This window comes from Dermacentor silvarum, chromosome 10 (assembly GCF_013339745.2).
Source record: "Dermacentor silvarum isolate Dsil-2018 chromosome 10, BIME_Dsil_1.4, whole genome shotgun sequence".
Taxonomy (NCBI): Eukaryota; Metazoa; Arthropoda; class Arachnida; order Ixodida; family Ixodidae; genus Dermacentor; species Dermacentor silvarum.
Window position 1 is genome coordinate 101,538,366 of NC_051163.1, and position 12,566 is coordinate 101,550,931.

The 12,566-nt window shown below is 49.4% G+C and overlaps 1 protein-coding gene across 1 annotated transcript in view; it reads left to right on the forward strand.

Moving 5' to 3' along the window:
* LOC119466370 (ATP-binding cassette sub-family C member 2-like) overlaps positions 1-12,566 on the forward strand; it is an 87,759-nt gene that overhangs the window by 37,512 nt on the left and 37,681 nt on the right. The window contains 1 exon segment of the mRNA XM_037726881.2: positions 12,292-12,393. Coding sequence (XP_037582809.2) covers positions 12,292-12,393 — 102 coding nt within the window.

Genomic DNA, 12,566 nt, shown 5'->3' on the forward strand with positions numbered 1-12,566 from the left:
AATGGCTCATACCCCTTTAAGCAATGGCTCATACCCCCAAAGACACGGCCTCCCCATTACGACGACAGAAGAGAAGGGAAATTCTACGCTGGAATGATGAGCGGCAACTGTATACGACGACGACGAACGCGGGAGCCGTGACACGAGTGCATTCGCGCGGTTGTTCCGAGGGGTGCCGACGAGCCAGCTGTGGAAGAAGATGACGACGCTCGAGCCCTTGCTGATGATGATAGTTTTCGGCGTACAAGCGACAGACGGACGAATCGGCTAGCCACATACAGCTCCGCTGTGATAAAACAGCAGGCTACGAGTATCGCCGACGCGACGGTATGTTTATTCCACAGCGTTATAGTTACTCCATTAGCAAGTCTTCTGTCGCTAAGAATGAGGTTGTAGGTTCGGTTCCTCAGTTCCATAGCCGCCTTTTGTAGCGGACGGAAACACCCATGTGCCGCCCTTAACTCCGTTTGGTGATGATTAATATCGAACCCTCGACTGCGGCGTCTTCATAACCGTTATATTCTCTTTGAAGTTAGGCCACTGAGCGTATTCAGTCATTCAAGTAATCGAGAAACTATTCTTGCAACTAATTACGTAACAATATAATGAATTAGTAAAGTCACCAGTCCCATCTTCTGCTACAGCCCGCGGAGCGTTCACGACGCTTGCGGCTTCAGCCCCGGTGGTTTTACAGCAGAGCTGCTAGCCTCTAGTTGGTCAAAATTTTTCGTCGGCTCGTGCTCACCCAAAAACAGTACCGCCACCTAGCGGCCGTGACCACTCGGACAGACTTCACACGACAGATGGAAAAATGCTTTGTCTGAGTTTCCACGTAACATATGTTATGTTTTCTCGCCTATTCGAATTACAATCTGAAGCTATCATGGCTGCAGCTTGTGTGTAATAAGTCGTATTTTACGAAATATTTGGTGTAATTTACTTCGAAAAATTCAATTAGTTCAATAAGGCACTCGCGCTTGGCGAAGGGCCTGGAAGGATGAGGATGTATGCTGAACTTCAGCACACGCGCGTGCGCGCGTGACATGCGTGTGCACGCAATGCATCTGTCCTCGATGCGTAGGTGCTCTGCCCGCTGCGTCTGTCACACAGCGTGTGCTGCGACCTACACCATAATCGACATTATGGTGTAGGTAAAGGAGAGACGCGTTCAGTCACGCTACATAGTAATATATATTTTAACATTCACCCTGGCGAAAACATGACGATCGGAGAACAATCGGAACACCACGCGCGCCCGACTTCATCGTCCTCTTCTTCCTTCGAGACGACGCACCGAAAAGAAGTAGATGCTGCGGGGCCCTCCCCCTAGTGAGCAAGCCACGGGGCTGCTGAGCGGTGTGAAAGGAAGAAATGAAGGTCATATCTGTATTAAAACGCACTCCAGGACGGCGATATGTATGTAGGTTCGAAGGTGTTTGCGGCGGTGTGTGTACTTATCGATTCATTGTCTAAATGAGCCGGTTTAAGACGGTCAATGGATACGATGTCTTCGCGCCCGTTGATAATCACTGTAAGATTTTTGGGCGTACGGTTGAGCATAGTGAATGGGCCCGCGTACGGTGGTTGTAGCGGAGCACGTACTGGGTCTAGGCGTATGAAAACGTGTGTGCAGTCGCTGAGGTGCAGGCTGACAAACGTGTTCTGACGAGTGAGGTGAACACGTGGCGGGACAATGGTGTCCTATCATTGCTCGAAGCCGGCTTGCATAGTTAATTCCAAAGGGTACAGGTGATGACTGTATACCAAAAAACTATCCAGGAACGCAGAGTGTTGTGCCAAAAACAAGTTCTGCCGTAGAGCACTGCATGTCGGTCTTCAGTGCAGTCTGGAGGCCGAGGAGGACAAGAGGAACTCGTTCCGTCCATGGCATGCTGGTGTCGGAACACATTAGGGCAGCCTTTAACTGTCGATGAAAACGTTCTATCATTCCATTAGACATGGTATGGTAGGCAGTTGTCTTAATGTGTGCGATACCAAGTGTTTCCGAGATGTTACATAAAAGTGTCGACTCAAACTGATGACTGCGGTCGGTTGTAATAGTAGACCGTACGCCATATCGACTGACTCAGACTTCGACAACAGCCTGTGCGACTGTTTCCGCGGTAATGTTCGTAAGCGGAACAGCTTCGGGCCGACGAGGAAAACGGTCGATGCACGTTAATATGTATCTATGCTATTGAACAGGAGGCAAAGGGCCAACGATATCTACGTGGATATGACTGAAGAGGCCATCAGGAGGTGGAAAACTTTCTCTTGGACCAACTGTGGGTCTAGAAACTTTAGCCTGTTGGTATTTCAAGAAAGCGCGCGTCCAGTTCTGCTCATCAGCTTTTATACGAGGCCACACATATTTAGAGGTTGCGTCGCTCTCGTTCCCGGGAGTGACAGGGGGTGTAGGGCCTCGAAAACGGCTCGACGAAAAGCTGGTAGCCCATATGGACGACAGCGGTTATTTGTAGTATCACAGATAATAGGAACGTCTCTGCCAGGCATGAAAACTTCAAACACGAGTGAAGTACCAGTGGTGCGGAGCCTGCGGAGCCTGCGGAGCCTGCGGAGATGGTCATCATCGTGCTGAGCAACAGCCAAGCATGTGAAATCCACGTGCGGTTAGGTGACGGAGGTCGAGTCGGCGTGCAGCCGAGATCGGCCACAGTGTTGTCCTTGCCATTGACATGACGAATGTCGCTGGTAAACTCGGATGTGTACGCCAGGTGTCGAAGCTCACGGGGAACATACGAGGTGCTGTTTGAATTCAGGGCGTACGTTAGGGGCTTGTGATCTGTCAGTATGCAGAACTAACGACCTTCGAGGTAGTGGCGGAAATGTTTGACGGCAAAGTATATAGCCAGCAACTCGCGGCCAAAAGTGCTGTAGCGCTGCTCTTGTGGTGTCATCTTCTTAGAGAAAAAAACAGAGGGGTTGCCATCTGCCAGCGACAAACTGTTGGAGGGCAGCACCAGCAGCCACATCCGAAGCTTTGACCATAACGGAGGTAAGGCTGTTAGGTATAGGACGAGCAAGGAGTGTAGCCTTTGCAAGTTCTACTATTATGTCTTCGAAAGCTTTGGTGGCTGCTTCTGTCCAAGGTAAAGGAACACTTGGTCTCATGTGGTCACCCAACAAGTCATGAAGTGGCTGCAAGATGGTGGCGTGGCATAAAAGGAACCTTCGGTAATAATTTGCAAGTCCTAAAAACTCACGAAGTATCCGCACTGCTTTCGGTCGTGGAAATTCGGAAATGGCAGTCACACGACTGGCTAGCGGTCGGACACCGTGACGGTCGACACGATGGCCAAGGAAATCCAACTCTGAGGCGCCGGATTCACTCTTCGTCGCGTTGTCAACGAGACCGTGCTGCCGCAGTCGCGTGCAAACTTGGCGCAGCTGACTCTTGTGTGCGGATGTACTGCAGCTGAAGGCAAATATATTATCTAAATAGGCGAAGCAACAGGTGAGGCCGCGAAGTACTTCAGCTGAAATGTCTGGGCCGCCTTTTCGGAGTTACGAAGGTACTCGAACATGCCAAAAGGAGTGATGATAGCAGTATTCTGTATGTCGGATGGCTCGACAGGGATCTGGTAATACGCTTTTATGAAATCAATTGTGTTGAAAATAGTACAGTCGTGAAGTGCCGCAGTGAAATTCTGTATATGCGAAATCGGGTATCGGTCGGAAATGGTTACGTTATTGAAAGCCCGATACTCACCACAAGGTCTCCAGTCTCTACTGTTTTGGGCACGATGTGGAGCGCTGAGTAGATGATGACGGGCTAGATGAGGGCCAGCACAAAACCAAGTTCGAGCATGTGCTCAAATTCTTGACAAGCAATCTTGAGGCAGTGCGGAAGGAAAAGGTCCGGAAATTCCCCAAGAACTGCTCACCAGGGAGAGGAACACGCGTGGAGAAGCTGTAGTAGTAGAACATTCGATAATATTCCTCAGGACGCTCGAGTGGTCTTCTATGTCGATGAGACGAATTGTCTGACGTCAGCGAGTAGCTCGAAATGCCACAAAAAGTCAGCGCCTATGATGGGAACTCAGACGTCAGCTACAAGAAAACACCAGCGAAATTTCAGCTTCCATCCAAAGTCCAAAGTGACCGATCGCTGACCGTTAGTTGTAATGATTGAGCCATTGACGGAGGTGAGTGAAGGCGTAGAATGGTCACGTCGGCGACGGTCTGTCAGCGTAGGCGGAATAAGGCAAATTTCGGCGCCGGTGTCTACGAGGTAGCGAACCTTGGTCAAGCGATCGGTCACGGGGAAGAGACGGCTGGTCCTGGGGCCGACAGCACTGGCCGTCCTCAGTACATGGAGCGGTAGTTTCCCGCGAAATTGCAAGGCGGACGTCACTGTCTAGCGCGAGTATCGTAACGAGCGTGGTACCAACAGATTGAAGATGACCGAGGCAGTGAAGAAGAAACTCGGCAGTTGCGATCATTAAATGGCGGCTCGGGTACTGAACGAGTAGCCTGTGGGTGAAATCCAACCAGCTGAGTCGTAAGCTTGTCGCCCTGTCACGAGAGGTTTACATTCTACTCAATGATACGCTCAAGATGGTCATCAAGAGATGTTGTGTCGGCGGCAACAGCATGAACACGGTGGACTGCGGCGATGCCTACGACGGCAAGTTCCATAATTTTGTCTGCTTTCTCAGCTAAAGCTTCAAGCGAGTTGGTGGACGATACACTTATAATCATGTGTACCTGGTGAGGCAGTCGCTGAAGAAACAGCTCTCTGAAAATGGTAGTGTCCGCTGACGCTGAGTCGTTGCCAAGAAGGTACCACATGCGACGAAGCAACTGAGTTGGTTTTTGATCGCCAAGTTCTTCCGTGGTGAGCAGAAGTTGCATCCGACGTTGGTCAGATTCTTTCGTTGGCGAAGAAGCGCTGCCTTCAAGGCGTCGTACGGATTTTCGGCAGGTAGCGTCAGAAAGATGTCGCAAACGGCAGAGGCGTTCGAAGTTGTTAGAGCGCCGATAACACAGTCGAACTTTGACTGCTGTGCGGTGATACAATTTCGCCGAAAAAGACACTCGATGGTGGCGAACCAAAGAGCAGGGTCTGCCGGCCGAAAGTCCGGAAGCTTGACGGTTGCAACATCATAAGCGGCGGAAGAAGTGTTGGCGTCCTGTGGATGTGACATAACTTGCCTCTATGAATGAAGAGCGGTGCAGAGGAATCGAAGTGCGCGGTGCGTACGTATGGAAGGTTGCAGTTCGAAAGCGTCCGAGGTCACCACTTGTAGGTAAAGGAGTGACGCATTCGGTCACGCTACATAGTATTATATATCTGAACATTCACACTGGCGAAACATGACGATCGGGGAACAAGGGGTACATCACGTGGGCCCGCCTTCATCGTCCCCTTCTTCCTTCGAGCCGACGCACTGAAAAGAAATAGACGCTACAATGACAAACACTCTCCAAATAAAATTGTGACATCAGTAGTTTGTGGGAAGAAGAGGAAGAAGCCGAGCAATGCAGACATGAAAACGTCGGCTCTCGCTTTCTGAAATGTTTTCGGTCGCGCAATCACCTCCAATCCTCCCAAATAGTGTGTCAATCGACGTGTAAAGTGTTGTGGATTACTCCGATACCACGATTATCACGGTGGGTGGACAATTTCCCTTTTTCTGAGACTTTTTGTGATCGAACCAAGCCGTCGCTTGGCCTAGCGAGGCTTCGCGCCAAAGGGCGCTGCAGTGGGAAAGGCCGGCGACTACTCCCGACAAGTCATCGATGTCGCATATGATTGTGGAAGGGGAGGATTTACCCCCCGAAGAGTTTACTGAGGAATATGGCTGGAAAACAGCATCTTCGAAGAGATCGAGTGCTTTAGCTGGTCGAGTCGACCGCAATGTAGGCACTTCGCGCCAGGCTGGGCATTGCATCAGCGAGTCGCCCAGGATGAAGACGGGCGGCGATAAATTGAAGAACCGGATAGTGAGAGCATCCCGCATGCCACCGATGCCGAAGGAACACATCAAAATCGTGATCCGACCAAGGGGAGGACTTAATATTACCAAGACTGGGGCCACCGTCATCGGGAGGGCCATCGTCGAAGCGGCCGGACTTGACCCGTCGCAGACCAACGAGGACGTAATTTGTCCAAACTATGAGCAAAACATCATGATTGCTAGCACTCCTGCGAGGCACAACGCCGACAAGTACTCAAGAATCAGGCTGATCCAAATTGGAGGCAAGGACTTCGAAGTCAGCGTCTATGAAACGGCTCCGAACACCACGTGCAAGGGCATCATACGCAACATTGACGTCAACGATGGTCCTGCGGTCCTGGAAAGAAACATTGTCAACGACAGAAATCCGCTCACCCTAGCAGCGAAGAGGATTAAGAACACGCGTACAGTCATCATCGCTTTCGACGGCCTTAAAGTACCAAACTTCGTTAGGTACGGCCCGACCCTGGTGAAATGTTTTCTCTTCCGCAAGCAAATGGACGTTTGCTACGCATGTGGCAAGCTAGGTCATCGAGCGGATGTGTGTCCGACCCCCGAAGAACCAAAGTGCAGAGGATGTGGCACACCCAACCCAGAGGAGTCACATCAATGCTCACCGAAATGTGGCCTATGCGGAGGACCACACCTGACGGCCGATAAAGCCTGCAAGCAACGTTTTCAGATACCATACGTGGTCAGAAGACGAAGAAGAGAACGTGCCAACGAAGAAGCAAGACTGCAACAAATTTGCAGCACGCCCACCAACCCGCAACCAGCGGCGGAAAGGCGCCCTAGATCCAGAGGACGCTCCCGTTCCAGGAGTCGTTCCACAACCAGAGGGCGCTCGAGATCCAGGAGCAGATCCAGGAGCAGATCCAAAGCTAGGGCGCGCCCCTTCTCCAACAGGGCGCAGGTGTGCTTCGAATCGCCTGGAGGACCGTCAAAACCAAGGCAGTCAACCTGGGCCGATCGAGTCCGAGGAGGAGCGCAGGGACCACAGGTAACGCGCGAGCGAACGCCAGAGCATAAGCATAACAGTGCAGAAAGTGATAGGATTGCGCAACTAGAAAGAGAAAATGATAAGCTAAGATCCATGGTAGAAAATCTCATTAGGGAGATGGCCGAAATTAGAAGAAGCTCTCAGATAGCTGCGAGAAATCAGCCACCCTCTGCTAGCAGCGGGAGCAAGCAATCGGAAATCCCTTGACCCATGGACGTAACCAATGAGGAGGGGGAAAAGGAGAAACCCGCGCCCAAGAAACGGGCCATAACAACATGTGAACAAGCGCCTACCAGGGCAAAATCTGAAATAAGAGACATGCTCACAACGCTCAGCGAGAGCGTCAAGCAGATAAACGAAAGGCTGACGCAATTCCAGTCAGGTATTGCAGCTATGGAAGAGCGCACTAACCAGAGATTCCTCAAGATCGAAGCATATCTTAATGATACGGTGGTCCCAGCTCTGGATCCAAAGGCCCCTAATCCTCCCGTACAACGCACGAAGTCCAACAGTGTCACTACACTAAATAATACACCCCAGCCCAAGCAAGATGGCTGCGCAAACTAGTCAGTTCAAAATGTGGCAATGGAACTGCAGGGGCTACCATCATAAAAAGGCGCCCCTGCAGCAATTTATTCGATCCCACCCCGAGAAACCGCACGTTATCCTACTCCAAGAAACGCTCACCCCCAACGTCACTTTGCCCGGGTATCGCTCGGAGATGAACAGTAACGAGGGGGGGAGAGGTATCGCCACCCTAGTTAGTAACAGGGCTACGCACATCAGGCACGATCTAAAGATTACTGGTAACAAGATTGAATACATCATGACGGAAATCATTCCAAACTCTTCACTTGGCAATCAGAACAGCATCTTTATTCTCAATGTCTACAGCAGCCCTAAAGATCTGAAGCAAAGATTCAAGTCCCTACTTACCAAAGCAGTCAAACTAGCTCGAGACTCACCGTTAATCGTTGCCGGAGACTTTAACGCCCCCTACCACGCTTGGGGTTACCCCTATAATACGAAAAAAGGGGAAAGTCTATGGCGCGAGGCGACGGACCTAGAATTTACGCTCATCACGGACCCAGCATTCCCAACTAGATGCGGCACATCGACATGTAGAGACACGACTCCTGACCTTACTTTTGTTCGCAACACAACGGAACTCACCTGGGCTAACTTGAACCAAGACTTGGGTACTGATCATAATATATTAATGATTAACTTACGGATTACGCAGAAGAGACTACGCAAATTTTCGGTCGTGGACTGGGACGAATTCCGTAAAATCAGAAAGAAAAGGGTGATTGGAGAAGTCAACCTAAGCTTGGAACAATGGACCGCACAACTAAGGGAGGACGTTGGCGCCGCAACTAAAGAGGTGCTAACGGATCTCCCGATCGACAAGATGGACAGCCGATTGGCGCACCTCATCGAAGCTAAACAATCTCTGCTCAACCGATGGAAGGGTCAGAGACTCAACCGTAGGCTGAGAAAGAAAATTGCCGAAACCAATCGAGCGATAGAGGAGCACTGCAAAACCCCCTCTAAGCAACAGTGGGATGAGGTTTGCAACTCTATAGACGGCCGAATGAGAAAAGGAGGAACCTGGAATCTACTGAAGCACCTACTAGACGAAACTAACACGAAATCGAATCAACGCAACACGTTAAACAAAATGTTGCACGTGGCGCAGAATGACTCATCCAAGTCGGAAGTTATTGTACAGCTAGTGAATAGGTACCTATCCGTCGAGGACACGCAGAAGCCACCTCCTCGATTGGAATATACGGGAACACACAACCCAACTTTAGATGCTGAGTTCACAGTAGGAGAGGTCAGGGCGGTTTTGCACGATCTTAATGGGAAATCTGCCCCCGGTCCCGATAGGATAACAAATAAGATGCTCCGCAATTTGGATGATGACGCCATAGAGTATTTCACACAACTGATTAATGAGATGTGGAAGAGCGGTGACGTTCCTGGCGAATGGAAGACCGCTAACACCATTTTAATCCCAAAGCCGGGCAAGCCTCCTGGCCTCGAGAATCTACGACCGATCTCGCTCACATCGTGCGTGGGAAAGGTTGCTGAACATGCAATACTGAATCGATTATCTCGGTACCTGGAAGAGCACGAGGTTTACCCTCACACGATGATCGGCTTCAGACCTGGTTTATCTACGCAAGATGCCATGCTCCTACTCAAGAACCAAATAATCAGCCACAAGACTAGGGACACGAGAGCGATACTGGGACTAGACATGGAGAAAGCCTTTGATAATATCCTCCATACATTTATACTCGAAACCATTTCAAACCTCGGTCTGGGTAGTCACTTTCATCAATACGTCGAAGCCTTTCTCAGTGGAAGGATGACTACGCTCAAGGCTGGGTACCTAACATCAGATACAATGAAGCTAGGCAACCGAGGCACACCCCAAGGAGCAGTCATCTCGCCCACTCTCTTTAATATCTCAATGATAGGTCTCGCTAGAAGACTCGAAGGCATCGAAGGCATTGAATACACCATTTACGCGGATGACGTCACCATATGGTGTACTGGAGGCAGCGACGGAGAAATAGAACAAAGATTACAAGAAGCCGTAAACGTCACTGAAGAGTACCTCATCCCAACGGGACTCCGATGCTCACCAAACAAATCAGAACTACTACTATACAGACCTAAGAGAAGAGGCCGCAAACCCAGGGGATGGATTCCTCCTGGGGAGAACGATATAACGCTCTATACCAGGAGCGGAAGCGTCATCCCAAGGGTGGACTCCATCCGGGTCCTGGGCTTGGTGATAGAAGCCAACGGGTCTAATAATCAAACGATTCTACGTATCGCTAAGAAAGTGGACAACGCAATTAGGCTTATCAAAAGAGTAACTAACCGCCGTCATGGGCTTCAAGAAGAAAACGTCGTTAGACTGCTTCACGCCTTTGGGCTATGTCACTTCGCTTACGTAGCATCCATGCACGAGTGACAGAGATCCGAAAGAGACAAACTCGATGCATTGTTAAGGAAGGTAATCAAGGTAGCTCTTGGGCTACCTATGTACACGGAAACCGAAAGACTCATGCAACTAGGAATGCACAATACACTGGAGGAAATAGCCGAGGCACAAGAAAGAGCCCAGTTCTTTAGACTCTCTACCACCCGATCAGGAAGACAGATCCTCAAACGAATTGGTATACCAATTACTGCAATAGATAATAATCATAGAGAAATTCCTAACGATCTGCGGAGGAATATTACAGTCATGCCTGTTCCAAGGAATGTTCACCCGGTTCATAACGTGGGCAGAAGGCAAGCCAGAGCCAAAGCCCTGCTAGAGAAAGCTCAAAATCAGGCTGAAGAATGCTCGTTCGTTGACGCGGCTTTCATGCCCAATAGACGAGCCTTCACAGCAGTCATTCTGAACGGCAAAGGTGAAGTCGTCAACTCGGCTTCCACGTACACCACGCAACCAGACATTGCAGAACAAGTAGCCATCGCATTGGCACTTTTAGACCAAAAGACATCCAGGATCCACAGCGATTCTAGGGCAGCCGTCCGAGCATTTTCCAAAGGAGTCATCTCTAGACAGGCCTTGGCAATTCTCGACGGAAAGGTCGTCAAACCCCACACGATCATCTGGTTTCCTGCTCATATGGGAGAAATCAACGGTGCTCCCGTGAAGCTCAACGAATCTGCCCACAATGCTGCACGAGGACTTGCCAACCGTGCAGCCACAAGGCAAGAAGATGCTGAGCCACAAGGCAAGAAGATGCTGAGGTTCCTGATTACAAGGACCACCTCCACACGTACAACGAGCTAACCAAGCACTTCTACCTACAACGCAGGGTCTTCCCCCCTCCGCATAGTAAACTAAATAGAGCTCAAGCCATTACGCTAAGGCTCTTACAAACAAGAACTTATCCGAACCCTTTATTAATCAACAAGATCTCTCCGGAGATATCTACTAATACAACATGCGATAAATGTAACGACACCATTGATCTAAGTCATATGCTCTGGCGTTGCTCCGCGTTACGCAGCGACAAGGACAACACTGAAGAGCAGTGGGACGCAGCTCTACGCAGTCTCACATTAGATGAACAGCTATGGGCAGTCCAACGGGCCCGCGAAGTGGCCGATAGGCTAGGCCTTTCGGTCCCAACGTGGGAGCGGCCCGCTTCGGGCTAGGAATCTAGCGCGACCCAATGGACCAAAATAAAGTTTTTCCATCCATCCATCCATCCATCAGTAGTTTGTGATGATCTAACCTTGTTTGTGGTGGCGGTGCTTGTCTAACGTCGGCAACAGCAATTCTCTGTACATCCACATTCACAGGGTGGAATGGAGGCTGATGATATTTTTTTTCACCCGACCCAAACCTCGCGCACAGGTATGTTGCATGTAGGCTCCCTATTGACGCGCATTCATGTGCGAGGCATCGCGTTCTACTACGCGCGCCATAAAACGTGTAATCCGATGGGAGAACTAAAAATGAAGCAATTCATATTGACTGCTACTACAGCATATTGAATTCATGGGAACAACCAGCAAACAGAAAGAAGGAAAGAAAGTTAGTTTCGCACGAAAAAGAAATGTAACCAAGAACACGGTGCACTTATTTGGACAACTAGACACAATATGACCATACTGACAGGCGTACTTATTTATCCTTTTTTCGGGGACTGTATTTCACCTGCTAACTTAAAGCTATCGCTCAGCGTATGACGCGCCTGCATGATTTGGAACTTACTCGAATGTCATCGTTGATTCAATCTGTTGTGTATGTTCTCGGCGAACTTTGCTAATCACTTTGTATGCACGACACGAATTGTACAGTACTTTCGTGAAGGCACGCAGGCACCAGCGATAACGCTGGAACCTTCGACGAGTCACGTGTAAAAGCCGATGCGCTATACCCGCAGAACAGATTTCGACGATCGCCGACTATGCTCGCCGCTATCGCTATGCTATGAATGTCACTTGCTTTTAGGGGCACAAGTTCGCCCAATCAACAGTAAATTTTGTGATGCAGAGTTTTTGCTACTGTGTTCTTCACCATCAATATATTCTATATATAACTGGCAATATATTCTGCGTTTGTTTTGAACGCCAGAACTAGAGGTATTTGAAGCAAGTTAAAACCAAAAGCATGGACCTGAGTATTTTACGTCTTCACCCAGAAAAAACAAACGTAGATAGGTGCCCTTATCCCACAAGCACCATTTGAGGACATTTAGAAAATATTTATTTGCTTGAAGAAAGAACGTGACCCAACAAATCGTTTTGCTTTTCTTTTTTCCGCAGGTCCCGCTTTCGATGATGTCTCTGTGCATGATGTTGTTCAACGTACTTCAAATGGCCGTCTCGTTTGAACGCTGTCTGGAGTACACAGAACTTCCAGCTGAGGTGAGAAGCTTTCAGTCCATTTCGTGCTACGAACTCGCTCTCCCTCGACATGTTATGCCCACAGTCGAAGTACTCGTCAAAAAGAAAACTTAGAGGAAGTATTAAAGTTTCATGGAACCAATGAAATCTAAAAATTCTTTGACGCATTGATACAAACAATGTTCCAGTACAAA